At 49.0% G+C, this 21,260-nt stretch overlaps 2 protein-coding genes across 2 annotated transcripts in view; one reads left to right on the top strand and one right to left on the bottom strand.

Annotated features, from left to right (window-relative positions):
• The first annotated feature begins 451 nt into the window (after positions 1 to 451).
• htr6 (5-hydroxytryptamine (serotonin) receptor 6, G protein-coupled) lies at positions 452 to 19,801 on the top strand. Its single transcript, XM_002941959.5, has 3 exons — positions 452 to 3,197; positions 16,665 to 16,808; positions 19,380 to 19,801. The coding sequence occupies exons 1-3, from the start codon at positions 2,484 to 2,486 to the stop codon at positions 19,776 to 19,778; spliced, it is 1,257 nt and encodes a 418-aa protein (XP_002942005.2). The 5' UTR covers positions 452 to 2,483; the 3' UTR covers positions 19,779 to 19,801.
• The window catches only part of tmco4 (transmembrane and coiled-coil domains 4), a 32,966-nt gene continuing 31,433 nt past the window's right edge, over positions 19,728 to 21,260 (bottom strand). Inside the window, exon 15 of the mRNA XM_031905640.1 lies at positions 19,728 to 19,816. Coding sequence (XP_031761500.1) covers positions 19,754 to 19,816 — 63 coding nt within the window. The 3' untranslated portion in view covers positions 19,728 to 19,753. The remainder of the gene's footprint in view (positions 19,817 to 21,260) is intronic.

Raw genomic sequence — 21,260 nt, 5'->3', positions numbered from 1 at the left:
CCCACCACTGGGCATTCACTCACCCACTGGGCACTCACTCACCCACCCACTGGGCACTCACTCATCCACCCACTGGGCACTCACTCACCCACTGGGCACTCACTCACCCACTTGGCACTCACTCACCCACTGGGCACTCACCCATCCATTGGGCACTCACTCATCCACCCACTGGGCACTCACTCACCCACTGGGTACTCACTCACCCACTGGGCACTCACACATCCACTGGGCACTCACCCATCCACTGGGCACTCACCCACCCGCTGGGCACTCACTCATCCACTGGGCACTCACTCACCCGCTGGGCACTCACTCACCCACTGGGCACTCACTCATCCACTGGGCACTCACCCATCCACTGGGCACTCACCCATCCACTGGGCACTCACTCATCCACCCACTGGGCACTCACTCATCCACTGGGCAACTGGGCACTCACTCACCCACTGGGCAGGCACTCATCCACTGGGCAACTGGGCACTCACTCACCCACTGGGCACTCATCCATCCACTGGGCACTTACCCACTGGGCACTCACTCACCCATTGGGCACTCACCCATCCATTGGGCACTCATTCACCCACTGGGTACTCACTCACCCACTGGGCAACTGGGCATTTGAGACCCCTGAATGTCAGTGGAATGGGCAATAGCACATGGGGCATCTGCCAGCATTTTGCCACTGCCAGCTGATGTGGGACTGGGTGTGGGACAGTTTTAACCCCTCACTGACTGACCGGTTTGCACAGTAATCAAGGGGCAACTATCACTGAGCATTTGGTTCCCATGCAATTTCAAGGTTAGGGGGTGATCGGTACATCACTTCCAACTGCCCCCCCATCAGCCCAAAGTCTGTGCAATTACTGATAGTGACACTTCCCCTTTAATTCCCCCGCAGACTCCGGTTACTGGTGCCCAACACCCATGGATCCATTGCTCTGCAAGATGATTGGTTCCCAGTCAGAGGCGGGGCTTATAAGGTTGTACCCAGACAAACCTGGGGGGGCTGTGATTCACTATTAGGGTTTGTTTTCTGCCCCAGAAAGAAACATAAACAACTTGAATTTCCCCAAATGAAATGAAAGCGACACAACTGCAAGATTTTGGCACAGCGGAAGCGAATGTGGGGAAAATGCTGTATTCTTGGTATAAAGCAAAGCGAATTGCGTCCAAAATTGCACTTTGTACCCCCAGCTGCCTTTGTATCCAATCCCTATTGACTTCTGGGAATCCTGCCCCCTAGTGGCCCCTCCGTACACAGACACATTCGCCCAGCTGCTGCGGCTGAAAAAAGACACCAATTCCTCATCATGTTCATTCCTTTGCTTTAATACAGTAACAGCCCAAGCCCCTGCCCCCACTGCGCCCCCTAGGGCTGGTACATGGAACTTCCGGATCCCACTGACCAATTGGGCACTCGGCTGTGGTTTATAAATTGCACAAACTGGATTATTCTTTTCCCATCGCCATATGGAAACCATAGGTCTGATTGCTAGCCTCCAGGCCAACCCCATGATAAATGCCTTGCCGTGAGTAATATTCCAGCAGGAGCCAATGATTAATTAGCGCCCAGCACCCAATGATTAATTAGCGCCCAACACCCAATGATTAATTAGCGCCCAGCACCCAATGCTCTATAGAATCCCATTAACGGGAACTATATGCCCAGAACTAGGAACGTCATCTCCCACCTTCCCCCCCATTCTGCCCAACAGGTCCAACACCAGCAAGTTGCTTAGAATGTTCTTTCATTAAGCAAAATGTAATTTTGGGTTTATATCCCCTTTACATGCAATAATATGCCTAGAAAGACATTAAAGGGTAAGTAAGACTAAAACAATACTAGAAAGATTGAAATATCCCCTTCCCGTAGGCTACAGAGAGTGCTGAGTGGATTGAGGAGCTAAAGGATCTGACAATGGGAGAGAGCGGGGGGCTTTACGGAGGGGTGGGGGGCACGACTCTCCTCCTTGTCATTCGCTGCTCTCCCCTCTCCTTCCCGTTACACATTTCACATTTGCAGTCACTGAAATGATTCACAGGAGATTAGAATCTCTCTCCGCCGACTCTGCTCCGACTGTCACCAGCGAGACCGACTCCCAGGCAATGGCAAGGGGACCTGGAGGCACCGCGGTGACAGCCACACGTGGGAGAGAAGCAAGAAGGGAGAACAAAGGGGGGAGAATGTAAAGGCAACAATAAGGGCACCGGCGGAATAGAGGGGGGATATGAGGAGCCCCGGGAGGAAGGAGCTGAGCCAAGAGTGCAGCATGAATAATAATCCCCAGGCAGCTGGCTCTACCTTATGACTATAACATGGGGGGGAAGATAATGGAGAAGGCAAGGGAAAGACTCGTATAAAGCGGTGGAAGAGAGAGGGAGAAGCAGGAATGGGGGTGCAGGTTTAGGGTCGATGGAGGAGAGAGAAGGAGAGGAGCTAGAGGCACTTCTAAGTAGGAGAACTCTTCCTCTGTCACCTCATGGAGGCGCAATGGGACGGGGGGAAAGGGGCGACGCAGAGGTCTTCTCCACCCAACGTATGGATGGCCGCCTTCCTCTGCTTGATCATTTTACTCACCACCGTGGGCAACTCTCTGCTCATCCTCCTCATCTTCACCCAGAGGTCACTTCGGAACACTTCCAACTACTTCCTGGTGTCTCTGTTCATGTCGGACCTGATGGTGGGACTGGTGGTCATGCCCCCCGCCATGCTGAACGAGCTCTACGGCAAATGGATACTTGACGTGGACTTCTGCTGCATCTGGTACTCCTTCGACGTCATGTGTTGCAGTGCGTCCATCTTGAACCTTTGCGTCATCAGTTTAGACCGCTACCTGCTCATCATCTCGCCTCTGAAGTACAAACTGAGGATGACGTCTTGCCGAGCCCTCTGCTTGATCTTAGCCACTTGGACGTTGGCCGCCTTGGCCTCCTTCTTGCCCATCGAGCTGGGGTGGCACGAGCAAGACTTTGAGATACAACACATGAACATGACTTCTGGGACAGAGGAGAAGCAATGCCGCCTTATTGTCAGTCTACCTTACGCCCTAGTGGCTTCTTGTCTCACTTTCTTCTTGCCCTCAGTTGCCATCTCCTTCACCTACTGCCGGATCCTATTGGCTGCCCGGAAACAGGCTGTCCAGGTGGCATCTTTGACAACCAATGTGCCCAGTGCCTCCGAGGACCATACACAGGTGGGTACCACTAACTGCTTGGCTCTTCTACTGGTTCCTTCCATTGTATTTACTCCAGAGAGTCAAGTAAGGTGTAAATGTGACTCCTGCTACAATTGGTATCTGTCTGGCCGTTTATACTCTATGAAGGTCTGACTCCTGAAACTATAAACATGGCTTCCAACGGCAACTACTTTTGTCAATAAATGTGTAATTAATGTATATTGGAAAGTTGCTCAGAATTACAAATTCATTCAAGACCCCATGGTAGAAGCACGACTTTATTGGAGAGGGCAGGAGAGTGGGGCATTTGTGCAACGTGTACAGGGGCAACATGGAGTAAATACAATCATTATTAGCTGGCACTATCAGTGTATGGGAATGGGCAGCCATATTGCACTGGTCTATAATACAAAAAATACTACCCATCTCCTCTGGGCATACATCAGGGCTGTATTCTTAAAGCAATATTGCCCAATAAAACTGCATTAAAATGCAAGAAATCCCCCAATGAGAATCCCAGCTGATGTGAGTAAATCCGGCTCCCTGTTCTCTGTTCCTGCAATTGGAGTTGGGAGCAATAAGCACAGTTTCCCAGCACTGAACAAGTCTGTCCCTTTATCCCCATGTCTGATTCCTGTGCCATATAATGAGGGGAAAATGCCATCATTATCTCTATATGTAAGGTACCAGCAAGGGGCCTGACACAGTGCTGGGAATCAGCATTCTCATTGGTCACTTCTCTTGCACTTACACTCACATTGTTGCTCAGTAGAATTCTCATTGGGGAATTTCCTTGCATCTAGAATTACGACTATAGCAACACTAGGGGGCGCAGTGGGACAGCGTTATGGTTGGGTTTATATCCCCTTTGAAGACATAAGAAATCATTGATAACCACCATTTAGCCAATCAAGGAAAGGTTGCAGACAGGGACAGTATGTGCCCCTCACCTTCCCCTCTGTCTGGCAGGGTCCCTCTGTGTCTCCCCAGTCTGTATTTGCCCCTCACCTATAGTATATTTTCCGTATGACAGACAAATCTATAATGTTATGTTGGTTTGGATAAGACAGGGGCTTAACCGGCAGTTTCTGGAAATGTTCAATATCCTGACTGTATAATACTGAGCGTCAATCTGCCCCCCCGGGACTGGCGCCTGAGGCAGAATATTCTACATTTAGAGCAGGTTTGTATTGACTGAAATCTGAGTCTCCGGTTCCCCCCAACCCCTCCGATATGAGATTCACAATAACCCCAGGCATTATATGTACCCAGAGCCCAAACAACCCCCCCGGCATTCCAAGTACCCAGAGGCACAAACAGCCCCCCCAGCCCAATAAATAGTGACTGACTGTGGCACCTTACAGCCCCCCTGGCATTCCCAGTACCCAGAGGCACAAACAGCCCCCCCCCCAGCCCAATAAATAGTGACTGTCTGTGGCACCTTACAGCCCCCCTGGCATTCCCAGTACCCAGAGGCACAAACAGCCCCCCCAGCCCAATAAATAGTGACTGTCTGTGGCACCTTACAGCCCCCCTGGCATTCCCAGTACCCAGAGGCACAAACAGCCCCCCAGCCCAATAAATAGTGACTGTCTGTGGCACCTTACAGCCCCCCTGGCATTCCCAGTACCCAGAGGCACAAACAGCCCCCCCAGCCCAATAAATAGTGACTGTCTGTGGCACCTTACAGCCCCCTGGCATTCCCAGTACCCAGAGGCACAAACAGCCCCCCCAGCCCAATAAATAGTGACTGTCTGTGGTACCTTACAGCCCCCCTGGTATTCCCAGTACCCAGAGGCACAAACAGCCCCCCCAGCCCAATAAATAGTGACTGTCTGTGGCACCTTACAGCCCCCCCTGGCATTCCCAGTACCCAGAGGCACAAACAGCCCCCCCCAGCCCAATAAATAGTGAGTGTCTGTGGCACCTTACAGCCCCCCTGGCATTCCCAGTACCCAGAGGCACAAACAGCCCCCCCCCAGCCCAATAAATAGTGACTGTCTGTGGCACCTTACAGCCCCCCTGGCATTCCCAGTACCCAGAGGCACAAACAGCCCCCCCAGCCCAATAAATAGTGACTGTCTGTGGCACCTTACAGCCCCCCCTGGCATTCCCAGTACCCAGAGGCACAAACAGCCCCCCCCAGCCCAATAAATAGTGAGTGTCTGTGGCACCTTACAGCCCCCCTGGCATTCCCAGTACCCAGAGGCACAAACAGCCCCCCCCCAGCCCAATAAATAGTGACTGTCTGTGGCACCTTACAGCCCCCCTGGCATTCCCAGTACCCAGAGGCACAAACAGCCCCCCCAGCCCAATAAATAGTGACTGTCTGTGGCACCTTACAGCCCCCCTGGCATTCCCAGTACCCAGAGGCACAAACAGCCCCCCCAGCCCAATAAATAGTGACTGTCTGTGGCACCTTACAGCCCCCCCTGGCATTCCCAGTACCCAGAGGCACAAACAGCCCCCCCCAGCCCAATAAATAGTGACTGTCTGTGGCACCTTACAGCCCCCCTGGCATTCCCAGTACCCAGAGGCACAAACAGCCCCCCCAGCCCAATAAATAGTGACTGTCTGTGGCACCTTACAGCCCCCCTGGCATTCCCAGTACCCAGAGACACAAACAGCCCCCCCAGCCCAATAAATAGTGACTGTCTGTAGCACCTTACAGCCCCCCTGGCATTCCCAGTACCCAGAGGCACAAACAGCCCCCCCAGCCCAATAAATAGTGACTGTCTGTAGCACCTTACAGCCCCCCTGGCATTCCCAGTACCCAGAGGCACAAACAGCCCCCCCCCAGCCCAATAAATAGTGACTGTCTGTGGCACCTTACAGCCCCCCTGGCATTCCCAGTACCCAGAGGCACAAACAGCCCCCCCAGCCCAATAAATAGTGACTGTCTGTGGCACCTTACAGCCCCCCTGGCATTCCCAGTACCCAGAGGCACAAACAGCCCCCCCAGCCCAATAAATAGTGACTGTCTGTGGCACCTTACAGCCCCCCTGGCATTCCCAGTACCCAGAGGCACAAACAGCCCCCCCAGCCCAATAAATAGTGACTGTCTGTGGCACCTACCAGCCCCCCTGGCATTCCCAGTACCCAGAGACACAAACAGCCCCCCCAGCCCAATAAATAGTGACTGTCTGTAGCACCTTACAGCCCCCCTGGCATTCCCAGTACCCAGAGGCACAAACAGCCCCCCCAGCCCAATAAATAGTGACTGTCTGTGGCACCTTACAGCCCCCCTGGCATTCCCAGTACCCAGAGGCACAAACAGCCCCCCCAGCCCAATAAATAGTGACTGTCTGTAGCACCTTACAGCCCCCCTGGCATTCCCAGTACCCAGAGGCACAAACAGCCCCCCCCAGCCCAATAAATAGTGACTGTGGCACCTTACAGCCCCCCTGCATTCCCAGTACCCAGAGGCACAAACAGCCCCCCCAGCCCAATAAATAGTGACTGTCTGTGGCACCTTACAGCCCCCCTGGCATTCCCAGTACCCAGAGGCACAAACAGCCCCCCCCCCCCAGCCCAATAAATAGTGACTGTCTGTGGCACCTTACAGCCCCCCTGGCATTCCCAGTACCCAGAGGCACAAACAGCCCCCCCCCCCCCCCCAGCCCAATAAATAGTGACTGTCTGTGGCACCTTACAGCCCCCCTGGCATTCCCAGTACCCAGAGGCACAAACAGCCCCCCCCCCCCCCCCCCCCCCCCCAGCCCAATAAATAGTGACTGTCTGTGGCACCTTACAGCCCCCCTGGCATTCCCAGTACCCAGAGGCACAAACAGCCCCCCCCCAGCCCAATAAATAGTGACTGTCTGTGGCACCTTACAGCCCCCCTGGCATTCCCAGTACCCAGAGGCACAAACAACCCCCCCCCAGCCCAATAAATAGTGACTGTCTGTGGCACCTTACAGCCCCCCTGGCATTCCCAGTACCCAGAGGCACAAACAGCCCCCCAGCCCAATAAATAGTGACTGTCTGTGGCACCTTACAGCCCCCCTGGCATTCCCAGTACCCAGAGGCACAAACAACCCCCCCCCAGCCCAATAAATAGTGACTGTCTGTGGCACCTTACAGCCCCCCCTGGCATTCCCAGTACCCAGAGGCACAAACAGCCCCCCCCCAGCCCAATAAATAGTGACTGTCTGTGGCACCTTACAGCCCCCCTGGCATTCCCAGTACCCAGAGGCACAAACAGCCCCCCCCCCCCCCCCCAGCCCAATAAATAGTGACTGTCTGTGGCACCTTACAGCCCCCCTGGCATTCCCAGTACCCAGAGGCACAAACAGCCCCCCCCCCCCCCCCCCCCCCAGCCCAATAAATAGTGACTGTCTGTGGCACCTTACAGCCCCCCTGGCATTCCCAGTACCCAGAGGCACAAACAGCCCCCCCAGCCCAATAAATAGTGACTGTCTGTGGCACCTTACAGCCCCCCTGGCATTCCCAGTACCCAGAGGCACAAACAGCCCCCCCCCAGCCCAATAAATAGTGACTGTCTGTGGCACCTTACAGCCCCCCTGGCATTCCCAGTACCCAGAGGCACAAACAGCCCCCCCAGCCCAATAAATAGTGACTGTCTATGGCACCTTACAGCCCCCCTGGCATTCCCAGTACCCAGAGGCACAAACAGCCCCCCCCCCAGCCCAATAAATAGTGACTGTCTGTGGCACCTTACAGCCCCCCTGGCATTCCCAGTACCCAGAGGCACAAACAGCCCCCCCAGCCCAATAAATAGTGACTGTCTGTGGCACCTTACAGCCCCCCCGGCATTCCCAGTACCCAGAGGCACAAACAGCCCCCCCCCCCCAGCCCAATAAATAGTGACTGTCTGTGGCACCTTACAGCCCCCCTGGCATTCCCAGTACCCAGAGGCACAAACAGCCCCCCCAGCCCAATAAATAGTGACTGTCTGTGGCACCTTACAGCCCCCCTGGCATTCCCAGTACCCAGAGGCACAAACAGCCCCCCCCCAGCCCAATAAATAGTGACTGTCTGTGGTACCTTACAGCCCCCCTGGCATTCCCAGTACCCAGAGGCACAAACAGCCCCCCCCCAGCCCAATAAATAGTGACTGTCTGTGGCACCTTACAGCCCCCCTGGCATGCCCAGTACCCAGAGGCACAAACAGCCCCCCCCCAGCCCAATAAATAGTGACTGTCTGTGGCACCTTACAGCCCCCTGGCATGCCCAGTACCCAGAGGCACAAACAGCCCCCCCCCCCCCAGCCCAATAAATAGTGACTGTCTGTGGCACCTTACAGCCCCCCTGGCATTCCCAGTACCCAGAGGCACAAACAGCCCCCCCAGCCCAATAAATAGTGACTGTCTGTGGCACCTTACAGCCCCCCTGGCATTCCCAGTACCCAGAGGCACAAACAGCCCCCCCCCCCCAGCCCAATAAATAGTGACTGTCTGTGGCACCTTACAGCCCCCCTGGCATTCCCAGTACCCAGAGGCACAAACAGCCCCCCCAGCCCAATAAATAGTGACTGTCTGTGGCACCTTACAGCCCCCCTGGCATGCCCAGTACCCAGAGGCACAAACAGCCCCCCCCCCCCAGCCCAATAAATAGTGACTGTCTGTGGCACCTTACAGCCCCCCTGGCATTCCCAGTACCCAGAGGCACAAACAGCCCCCCCCCAGCCCAATAAATAGTGACTGTCTGTGGCACCTTACAGCCCCCCTGGCATTTGCCTTAACCCAGAGGTTGCCAGTCCGGCCTGGTGAATCCGGTGCCCCACTGCCCCCGGGGCTGCCGATCACACATGACAAATCCATAACATTCACTAACTGTCAGGTTTCCCTTTTATCGATCTCCCAACAAATGGAAAGTGCACTCAAGCGACTGTCGCTGTTGGATTAAAAGCATAAAAATCTGATGTAAAACTGCGACTGGATTTTCCACTGGATCAATACCCTGTGTGTCCTGCAGCAATGAGGCAAATGTATGGATATTGCTGTGTCTCCCTGAGTGTCTCCCTTGGCTCAGCGTGTAGCAAATTCCAAGTACACATAACCCAGAATTCAATGCAAATAAATGTGCCAATTCCATGTATAATACCCCAGAACCCACAGCAGGATAAATACAGTGCCAATTCCATGTATAATACCCCAGAACCCACAGCGGGATAAATACAGTGCCAATTCCATGTATAATACCCCAGAACCCACAGCGGGATAAATACAGCGCCAATTCCATGTATAATACCCCAGAACCCACAGCGGGATAAATACAGTGCCAATTCCATGTATAATACCCCAGAACCCACAGCGGGATAAATACAGTGCCAATTCCATGTATAATACCCCAGAACCCACAGCAGATAAATACAGTGCCAATTCCATGTATAATACCCCAGAACCCACAGCAGGATAAATACAGTGCCAGTTCCATGTATAATACCCCAGAACCCACAGCAGATAAATACAGTGCCAATTCCATGTATAATACCCCAGAACCCACAGCAGGATAAATACAGTGCCAATTCCATGTATAATACCCCAGAACCCACAGCGGGATAAATACAGTGCCAATTCCATGTATAATACCCCAGAACCCACAGCGGGATAAATACAGTGCCAATTCCATGTATAATACCCCAGAACCCACAGCAGGATAAATACAGTGCCAATTCCATGTATAATACCCCAGAACCCACAGCAGGATAAATACAGTGCCAATTCCATGTATAATACCCCAGAACCCACAGCGGGATAAATACAGTGCCAATTCCATGTATAATACCCCAGAACCCACAGCGGGATAAATACAGTGCCAATTCCATGTATAATACCCCAGAACCCACAGCGGGATAAATACAGTGCCAATTCCATGTATAATACCCCAGAACCCACAGCGGGATAAATACAGTGCCAATTCCATGTATAATACCCCAGAACCAACAGCAGGATAAATACAGTGCCAATTCCATGTATAATACCCCAGAACCCACAGCAGATAAATACAGTGCCAATTCCATGTATAATACCCCAGAACCCACAGCAGGATAAATACAGTGCCAATTCCATGTATAATACCCCAGAACCCACAGCGGGATAAATACAGTGCCAATTCCATGTATAATACCCCAGAACCCACAGCGGGATAAATACAGTGCCAATTCCATGTATAATACCCCAGAACCCACAGCGGGATAAATACAGTGCCAATTCCATGTATAATACCCCAGAACCCACAGCGGGATAAATACAGTGCCAATTCCATGTATAATACCCCAGAACCCACAGCGGGATAAATACAGTGCCAATTCCATGTATAATACCCCAGAACCAACAGCAGGATAAATACAGTGCCAATTCCATGTATAATACCCCAGAACCCACAGCAGGATAAATACAGTGCCAATTCCATGTATAATACCCCAGAACCCACAGCAGGATAAATACAGTGCCAATTCCATGTATAATACGCCAGAACCCACAGCGGGATAAATACAGTGCCAATTCCATGTATAATACCCCAGAACCCACAGCAGGATAAATACAGTGCCAATTCCATGTATAATACCCCAGAATTCAATGCAAATAAATGTGCCAATTCCATGTATAATACCCCAGAACCCACAGCAGGATAAATACAGTGCCAATTCCATGTATAATACCCCAGAACCCACAGCAGGATAAATACAGTGCCAATTCCATGTATAATACCCCAGAACCCACAGCGGGATAAATACAGTGCCAATTCCATGTATAATACCCCAGAACCCACAGCAGGATAAATACAGCGCCAATTCCATGTATAATACCCCAGAACCCACAGCAGATAAATACAGCGCCAATTCCATGTATAATACCCCAGAACCCACAGCGGGATAAATACAGTGCCAATTCCATGTATAATACCCCAGAACCCACAGCAGATAAATACAGTGCCAATTCCATGTATAATACCCCAGAACCCACAGCGGGATAAATACAGTGCCAATTCCATGTATAATACCCCAGAACCCACAGCAGGATAAATACAGCGCCAATTCCATGTATAATACCCCAGAACCCACAGCAGATAAATACAGCGCCAATTCCATGTATAATACCCCAGAACCCACAGCGGGATAAATACAGTGCCAATTCCATGTATAATACCCCAGAACCCACAGCAGATAAATACAGTGCCAATTCCATGTATAATACCCCAGAACCCACAGCAGATAAATACAGTGCCAATTCCATGTATAATACCCCAGAACCCACAGCAGGATAAATACAGTGCCAATTCCATGTATAATACCCCAGAACCCACAGCAGGATAAATACAGCGCCAATTCCATGTTTAATACCCCAGAACCCACAGCGGGATAAATACAGTGCCAATTCCATGTATAATACCCCAGAACCCACAGCAGATAAATACAGTGCCAATTCCATGTATAATACCCCAGAACCCACAGCAGATAAATACAGTGCCAATTCCATGTATAATACCCCAGAACCCACAGCAGGATAAATACAGTGCCAATTCCATGTATAATACCCCAGAACCCACAGCGGGATAAATACAGTGCCAATTCCATGTATAATACCCCAGAACCCACAGCGGGATAAATACAGTGCCAATTCCATGTATAATACCCCAGAACCCACAGCGGGATAAATACAGTGCCAATTCCATGTATAATACCCCAGAACCCACAGCGGGATAAATACAGTGCCAATTCCATGTATAATACCCCAGAACCCACAGCGGGATAAATACAGTGCCAATTCCATATATAATACCCCAGAACCCACAGCGGAATAAATACAGTGCCAATTCCATGTATAATACCCCAGAACCCACAGCAGGATAAATACAGTGCCAATTCCATGTATAATACCCCAGAACCCACAGCAGGATAAATACAGTGCCAATTCCATGTATAATACCCCAGAACCCACAGCAGATAAATACAGTGCCAATTCCATGTATAATACCCCAGAACCCACAGCAGGATAAATACAGCGCCAATTCCATGTATAATACCCCAGAACCCACAGCAGATAAATACAGTGCCAATTCCATGTATAATACCCAGAACCCACAGCGGGATAAATACAGTGCCAATTCCATGTATAATACCCCAGAACCCACAGCAGATAAATACAGTGCCAATTCCATGTATAATACCCCAGAACCCACAGCAGGATAAATACAGCGCCAATTCCATGTATAATACCCCAGAACCCACAGCAGGATAAATACAGTGCCAATTCCATGTATAATACCCCAGAACCCACAGCAGGATAAATACAGTGCCAATTCCATGTATAATACCCCAGAACCCACAGCAGATAAATACAGTGCCAATTCCATGTATAATACCCCAGAACCCACAGCAGATAAATACAGTGCCAATTCCATGTATAATACCCCAGAACCCACAGCGGGATAAATACAGTGCCAATTCCATGTATAATACCCCAGAACCCACAGCAGGATAAATACAGTGCCAATTCCATGTATAATACCCCAGAACCCACAGCAGGATAAATACAGTGCCAATTCCATGTATAATACCCCAGAACCCACAGCAGGATAAATACAGTGCCAATTCCATGTATAATACCCCAGAACACACAGCGGGATAAATACAGTGCCAATTCCATGTATAATACCCCAGAACCCACAGCAGGATAAATACAGTGCCAATTCCATGTATAATACCCCAGAACCCACAGCAGGATAAATACAGTGCCAATTCCATGTATAATACCCCAGAACCCACAGCGGGATAAATACAGTGCCAATTCCATGTATAATACCCCAGAATCCACAGCAGATAAATACAGTGCCAATTCCATGTATAATACCCCAGAACCCACAGCGGGATAAATACAGCGCCAATTCCATGTATAATACCCCAGAACCCACAGCGGGATAAATACAGTGCCAATTCCATGTATAATACCCCAGAACCCACAGCGGTATAAATACAGTGCCAATTCCATGTATAATACCCCAGAATCCACAGCAGATAAATACAGTGCCAATTCCATGTATAATACCCCAGAATCCACAGCAGATAAATACAGTGCCAATTCCATGTATAATACCCCAGAATCCACAGCAGATAAATACAGTGCCAATTCCATGTATAGTTCTCAAATAATAAATAATGAAAATAATAATAATAATACGAGTCCGGAGGCATGGGGTATTTATTTGTCTGTGCATATCATGATACATAAAATATTAACTCAATTTGATTTTGAAAACTGCATAACAGCTGTCGGCCATGAGCCCCCCCCCCATTCAAATCAAATAAATATATTTTCAGCTCTGAATGAGTGAATCACCGGCTACAGCTTCTCTCCAGCCTTGGCCGCGGCCCAATGAGCATGAATAAAATATATGTGTCCCCCTACTATCTATTTCTGGGGCCAAGGCCGAACACTAATTATAAACAGGATTCAGTTCTACCCACAATGCACCAGCACAGCATCGCTTATTGTCACCAGTACATAATGAGGGGCTTCCAAACATAATGGCCAGTACAACGGCAGCTCCCAAAGGCTGTTGGAAGGGTTACTGCCTGCCCTGCTCTCATTTCCCTACAGAAATAGGGGTTGGTAGCACTAGGTAGGTACCTAATATATAGGGGCAGAGACAGGGGAAAGTGTTGGAAGGGTTACTGCCTGCTCTGCTCTCATTTCCCTACAGAAATAGGGGATGGTAGCACTAGGTAGGTACCTAATATATAGGGGCAGAGACAGGGGAAAGTGTTGGAAGGGTTACTGCCTGCCCTGCTCTCATTTCCCTACAGAAATAGGGGTTGGTAGCACTAGGTAGGTACCTAATATATAGGGGCAGAGACAGGGGAAAGTGTTGGAAGGGTTACTGCCTGCCCTGCTCTCATTTCCCTACAGAAATAGGGGTTGGTAGCACTAGGTAGGTACCTAATATATAGGGGCAGAGACAGGGGAAAGTGTTGGAAGGGTTACTGCCTGCCCTGCTCTCATTTCCCTACAGAAATAGGGTTAGTAGCACTAGGTAGGTACCTAATATATAGGGGCAGAGACAGGGGAAAGTGTTGGAAGGGTTACTGCCTGCCCTGCTCTCATTTCCCTACAGAAATAGGGGTTAGTAGCACTAGGTAGGTACCTAATATATAGGGGCAGAGACAGGGGAAAGTGTTGGAAGGGTTACTGCCTGCCCTGCTCTCATTTCCCTACAGAAATAGGGGTTAGTAGCACTAGGTAGGTACCTAATATATAGGGGCAGAGACAGGGGAAAGTGTTGGAAGGGTTACTGCCTGCCCTGCTCTCATTTCCCTACAGAAATAGGGGTTAGTAGCACTAGGTAGGTACCTAATATATAGGGGCAGAGACAGGGGAAAGTGTTGGAAGGGTTACTGCCTGCCCTGCTCTCATTTCCCTACAGAAATAGGGGTTGGTAGCACTAGGTAGGTACCTAATATATAGGGGCAGAGACAGGGGAAAGTGTTGGAAGGGTTACTGCCTGTCCTGCTCTCATTTCCCTACAGAAATAGGGGTTGGTAGCACTAGGTAGGTACCTAATATATAGGGGCAGAGACAGGGGAAAGTGTTGGAAGGGTTACTGCCTGCCCTGCTCTCATTTCCCTACAGAAATAGGGGTTGGTAGCACTAGGTAGGTACCTAATATATAGGGGCAGAGACAGGGGAAAGTGTTGGAAGGGTTACTGCCTGCCCTGCTCTCATTTCCCTACAGAAATAGGGGTTGGTAGCACTAGGTAGGTACCTAATATATAGGGGCAGAGAGGGGCAAAACATTAAGCTTTCGTACTTTCAGACTGAATGCCAGCGGAACTACACAGGCACTTAGAGATCAATACAATCCTGCACTGCAGACCGCTGGGGGTAGAAGGGCAAGTGTGTGTCTGTTTCAGTGTGTGATTATAAGCCAAGTGGGGCGGAGGAGGAGGTGGGTGGAGGGGCACTAAGCCAAAGTGCTCATGTAGATACAACAATTAGGCAATTATAGATTTTCTTCCCTCCTGCTATTCACAGATGCCTCACACTCCCCCAGCCGTGCTTTTATTATAGTGGGCGAGTTCTGCGCTGGTGGAGAATGCGGCTGGTCAGACCGAAGCCTACAGTGCATCCCTTCTACTGGAACGCTCAGCTTCCAAGCTTTTGTTTAGAGCTTAAAGGGGGGGGATCCTTTGAGTTAACTTTTAGTATGACGTAGAGTCATATTTTGAGACAATTTGCAATTGGTCTTCGTTTTTTATTATTTGTAGTTTTGTAATTATTTCACTTTTCCTTCAGCAGCTCTACAGTTTGGAATTTCAGCAGCTATCTGGTTGCTAGGGTTTAAATTACCTTAGTGACAAGGCATTGGTGTGAATGAGAGATTGGTATATTTATAGAAGAGGGACTAAACAGAAAGAAAAATAATAAAAAGTAACAATAACAATTTCTCCGAATATTACTCTCTGTATGATACTAAAATCTAACTCAGGTGAACAAACCCTGAAAAGTCCTATTGGGTTTATTTAATGGTTAAATGATTCCCTTTTCTCTGTAATAATAAAACAGTACCTGTACTTGATCCCAACTAAGATATAATTACCCCTTATTGGGGGCAGAACAGCCCTATTGGGTTTAATTAATGGTTAAATGATTCCCTTTTCTCTGTAATAATAAAACAGTACCTGTACTTGATCCCAACTAAGATATAATTACCCCTTATTGGGGCAGAACAGCCCTATTGGGTTTATTTAATGGTTAAATGATTCCCTTTTCTCTGTAATAATAAAACAGTACCTGTACTTGATCCCAACTAAGATATAATTACCCCTTATTGGGGGCAGAACAGTCCTATTGGGTTTATTTCATGGTTAAATGATTCCCTTTTCTCTGTAATAATAAAACAGTACCTGTACTTGATCCCAACTAAGATATAATTACCCCTTATTGGGGCAGAACAGCCCTATTGGGTTTATTTCATGGTTAAATGATTCCCTTTTCTCTGTAATAATAAAACAGTACCTGTACTTGATCCCAACTAAGATATAATTACCCCTTATTGGGGGCAGAACAGCCCTATTGGGTTTATTTCATGGTTAAATGATTCCCTTTTCTCTGTAATAATAAAACAGTACCTGTACTTGATCCCAACTAAGATATAATTACCCCTTATTGGTACAGGTTTCCAGATACTGGTTTTCCGGATAACAGATCCCATATTTTGCGTTAATTATTCTGTTCATGCTGATGGCGCCGCCTGAAAGCAGCAGAAGTCACACACAACATGTGACCAATGATGGGAGGATGTTAGGGGTTAGGAGCTAGCAGTAGCCAATCAGGAGAGTCATACAAACCACACCTCTGTTCAAGATGGCTCTGAAACATCCAAGCTGCTCAGAAAGGACCCTCTTTTGTTTGGAAATTAAAGCTGCAAAGGGTACAATGGTATCACGAAGAGCCTTGCATAGCCAATATTTTGCTGACCGATAGAAATGCGGCCGCGCCATCACTCTCTTGTCATTGGCAGGTACTGGCGCTGCCGGCTGTGGACAGCAGGAAGTTTGTGACAAAGCACAGTAAGAAGGCGCTGAAGGCCAGCCTGACCCTGGGCATCCTGCTGGGCATGTTCTTCGTGGCTTGGCTACCATTCTTTGTGGCCAACGTGGTCCAGGTAATGCAAACTGTGTCCCGTGGCCCCCAGGCTGAGAGAGGAATTAGGGGCTGAGAGCCATATTCTTTCCACTCTGTTCAATATGGGAGCCAATAGGGCTCGGCCTGTAGCCAAACTGGTGTGGGTGCTGGGAGTCGGACTCCTGACAACCTGCAGGTTTATGGGGTTGTTCCTCTCGGCGTTAACCCTTAGTATAATGCACCAAACCCACTCAGCCGAACCCCCCGACGGATTCTGCCGAATCCTGAACTGAATCCGAATGCTAATTAACATATGGCTATTAGGATCGGAAGGGGTTAAAAATGTTCCCCCCCAACCGTTTAACCCTTTCCGAATGCTAATTGGCATATGCTTATAAGGATCGCAAGGGGTTAAAATTTTCCCCCCAACCGTTTAACCCTTTCCGAATGCTAATTGGCATATGCTTATTAGGATGAGAAGGGGTTAAAAATGTTTCCCCCTAAACGTTTAACCCTTTCCGAATGCTAATTGGCATATGCTTATTAGGATCGAAAGGGGTTAAAAATGTTTCCCCCCCCCAACCGTTTAACCCTTTCCGAATGCTAATTGGCATATGCTTATTAGGATCGGAAGGGGTTAAAAATGTTTCCCCCCCCCCAACCGTTTAACCCTTTCCGAATGCTAATTGGCATATGCTTATTAGGATGAGAAGGGGTTAAAAATGTTTCCCCCTAAACGTTTAACCCTTTCCGAATGCTAATTGGCATATGCTTATTAGGATCGGAAGGGGTTAAAAATGTTTCCCCCCCCCCAACCGTTTAACCCTTTCCGAATGCTAATTGGCATATGCTTATTAGGATGAGAAGGGGTTAAAAATGTTTCCCCCTAAACGTTTAACCCTTTCCGAATGCTAATTGGCATATGCTTATTAGGATGAGAAGGGGTTAAAAATGTTTCCCCCTAAACGTTTAACCCTTTCCGAATGCTAATTGGCATATGCTTATTAGGATGAGAAGGGGTTAAAAATGTTTCCCCCTAAACGTTTAACCCTTTCCGAATGCTAATTGGCATATGCTTATTAGGATCGAAAGGGGTTAAAAATGTTTCCCCCCCCAACCGTTTAACCCTTTCCGAATGCTAATTGGCATGTGCTTATTAGGATCGGAAGGGGTTAAAAATGTTTCCCCCCCCCAACCGTTTAACCCTTTCCGAATGCTAATTGGCATATGCTTATTAGGATGAGAAGGGGTTAAAAATGTTTCCCCCTAAACGTTTAACCCTTTCCGAATGCTAATTGGCATATGCTTATTAGGATCGGAAGGGGTTAAAAATGTTTCCCCCCCCCCAACCGTTTAACCCTTTCCGAATGCTAATTGGCATATGCTTATTAGGATCGGAAGGGGTTAAAAATGTTTCCACCCCCCAACCGTTTAACCCTTTCCGAATGCTAATTGGCATATGCTTATTAGGATGAGAAGGGGTTAAAAATGTTTCCCCCTAAACGTTTAACCCTTTCCGAATGCTAATTGGCATATGCTTATTAGGATCGGAAGGGGTTAAAAATGTTTCCCCCCCCAACCGTTTAACCCTTTCCGAATGCTAATTGGCATATGCTTATTAGGATGAGAAGGGGTTAAAAATGTTTCCCCCCCCCAACCGTTTAACCCTTTCCGAATGCTAATTGGCATATGCTTATTAGGATGAGAAGGGGTTAAAAATGTTTTCCCCTAAACGTTTAACCCTTTCCGAATGCTAATTGGCATATGCTTATTAGAATCGGAAGGGGTTAAAAATGTTTCCCCCCCCCCTAACCGTTTAACCCTTTCCGAATGCTAATTGGCATATGCTTATTAGGATCGGAAGGGGTTAAAAATGTTTCCACCCCCCAACCGTTTAACCCTTTCCGAATGCTAATTGGCATATGCTTATTAGGATGAGAAGGGGTTAAAAATGTTTCCCCCTAAACGTTTAACCCTTTCCGAATGCTAATTGGCATATGCTTATTAGGATGAGAAGGGGTTAAAAATGTTTCCCCCTAAACGTTTAACCCTTTCCGAATGCTAATTGGCATATGCTTATTAGAATCGGAAGGGGTTAAAAATGTTTCCCCCCCCTAGCCGTTTAACCCTTTCCGAATGCTAATTGGCATATGCTTATTAGGATCGGAAGGGGTTAAAAATGTTTCCACCCTAACCATTTAACCCTTTCCGAATGCCAATTAACAAATGCTTATTAGGATCGGAAGGGGTTAAAAAATTCCCCCCCCCCTAGCCGTTTAACCCTTTCCGAATGCTAATTGGCATATGCTTATTAGGATCGGAAGGGGTTAAATTCCCCCCCCCCTAGCCGTTTAACCCTTTCTGACTGTTAATTAGGATTTGGATTCGGGCGAAACGGAATCCTTCAAAAAAAAAGCCTGGATTCGGGTCGCGTCCAGAACTGGATCCGGGATCCGGTGCATCCCTAGTATAATGTAGAGAGATTCTGAGACCATTTGCAATTGGGCTTCGGTGATTGGTGGGTGTACCATGGGGGGAGGGATTTTCGGTGATTGACAGGGGGGGCCAAGGGGGCGGTGAGTGTCCAATAACAATGGGCGTTTCCCTACAGGCAGTGTGTGACTGTGTGCCCCCCGGGCTGTTCGACCTGCTCACCTGGCTGGGATACTGTAACAGCACCATGAACCCCATTATCTACCCCCTGTTCATGAGGGACTTCAAGCGGGCGATGGGCAAGTACCTGCCGTGCTGCCGGCGCTCCCGCGTCATCTCCCTCTCCATCCGCAACTCCAACAGCGCCCCCCGCCTGGGCCTCTCCCTGAGGAACGTGCTGACCCTGCGGGGGGAGACGGACTCCATGTACTCGGCCACTTTGGGCAACGAGCACCTCCTGCCCAACTCCAAGGACCACAGCACCGACCCCCTTCCCGTAACCGCCGCCGACTCCGTCAACCTGTTCGACCTGGAGCAGGAAATGCAGGTGCATCAGCTAAACACTCCCATGGACTGAGCCAACGTGGAGCCCCAGGGATGGCCGCCATCTTGTTCCTAATCGATCAAAACAGAGAGAGAATATTTGATCTAATTTCATGGTTTCCACTGTATAAAGGGGAACTAAACCCTGCGGCTCAACCAAACGTTACTCAGATGCTGCCGGACTACAAATCCCAGAATAATGTAACATATAATGAAGGGTGAGGCATGCTGGGAGCTGTAGTCCAGCAACATCAGGGCTGTATTCTTAAAGCAATATTGCCCAATAAAACTGCATTAAAATGCAAGAAATCCCCCAATGAGAATCCCAGCTGATGTGAGTAAATCCGGCTCCCTGTTCTCTGTTCCTGCAATTGGAGTTGGGAGCAATAAGCACAGTTTCCCAGCACTGAACAAGTCTGTCCCTTTATCCCCATGTCTGATTCCTGTGCCATATAATGAGGGGAAAATGCCATCATTATCTCTATATGTAAGGTACCAGCAAGGGGCCTGACACAGTGCTGGGAATCAGCATTCTCATTGGTCACTTCTCTTGCACTTACACTCACATTGTTGCTCAGTAGAATTCTCATTGGGGAATTTCCTTGCATCTAGAATTACGACTATAGCAACACTAGGGGGCGCCGTGGGGCAGCGTTATGGTTGGGTTTATATCCCCTTTAAATGATAGTGTTGGGGGCACGTTACACCTACGACACATTAAGCACAAAGCCATTGTCAGTAAACAGAGCCGGAAGCTTTTATTCCCCTCGGCAAAGTGTTAGTAAAGTCCCTAAATCAGCATTTCCCTCGTTGCGCTCTAAATACGGATACGGTGCGTCAGCGCGGCGCGGGGCGAGCTCGGAACGGTTCCGCTGTCGGCTCTTATTAGACAAGAAGCACAATAAAGTGCAGTCTCAGCGGGAATGCCGGATCCATCATAGCGAGGCTTAGCAACCAGCCAAGGGCTCAGCACTCAGTGTGGGTTTGTTTTTAAAGGGTAAATTAACCTAAAAGAAAGAAATATTCATATGCAGGAGACAGTAGCCATTGTGTATTTATTGATCTTTCCCCATTAGATAGGATGTAAAATGGGGGAAACACTGGAACGGGGGGAGTAAAGGGAAATGTTGGGGGGGAAAGACTTTGGGGCACGTTCTATTTATTCCTATGGGGTTTTTAGAAACTGGGGAAATTTCGTAATAATACGCTTCGTATAATCCAATAGGAAGGAGTAGAACGTGGGTGGGTTTCTCTGTATTAAGCTCTAAACTGACATTTTGATAAATTTGCCCCTTGGTGTTAGTGCTCAGCGCTGCAGGGAGTTGTTTAACCCACACGGAGTGGGGCCAAAAGCAAAATAAAAGTGTTATTATTATTATTATGTAGAAGCAGGTAGGCCGGCTTCTTATTGGTTGGCTGGCTGTATTCCTGGAAACACAAGGCCGTGCTATAATGGTGCCAAGAGCGCCATGATGTAGGTGGTGGCACCCAAGGCAGCTCACTCGCACCCTCCCGG

The sequence above is a fragment of the Xenopus tropicalis genome, chromosome 7, assembly GCF_000004195.4.
Source record: "Xenopus tropicalis strain Nigerian chromosome 7, UCB_Xtro_10.0, whole genome shotgun sequence".
Classification (NCBI taxonomy): Eukaryota; Metazoa; Chordata; class Amphibia; order Anura; family Pipidae; genus Xenopus; species Xenopus tropicalis.
The sequence above is the reverse complement of the archived record's forward strand: the minus strand, read 5'-3'. Positions and strand labels throughout refer to the sequence as shown.

What these genes read in the sequence shown, in the direction of transcription:
- htr6 (XM_002941959.5), top strand. Translation starts at nt 2,484, where the DNA reads ATGGAGGCGCAATGGGACGGGGGGAAAGGGGCGACGCAGAGGTCTTCT. An exon ending in CCTCCGAGGACCATACACAG is followed by an intron (nt 3,198 to 16,664) that starts GTGGGTACCACT and finishes TGTCATTGGCAG; the next exon opens with GTACTGGCGCTGCCGGCTGT. An exon ending in TTGTGGCCAACGTGGTCCAG is followed by an intron (nt 16,809 to 19,379) that starts GTAATGCAAACT and finishes GTTTCCCTACAG; the next exon opens with GCAGTGTGTGACTGTGTGCC.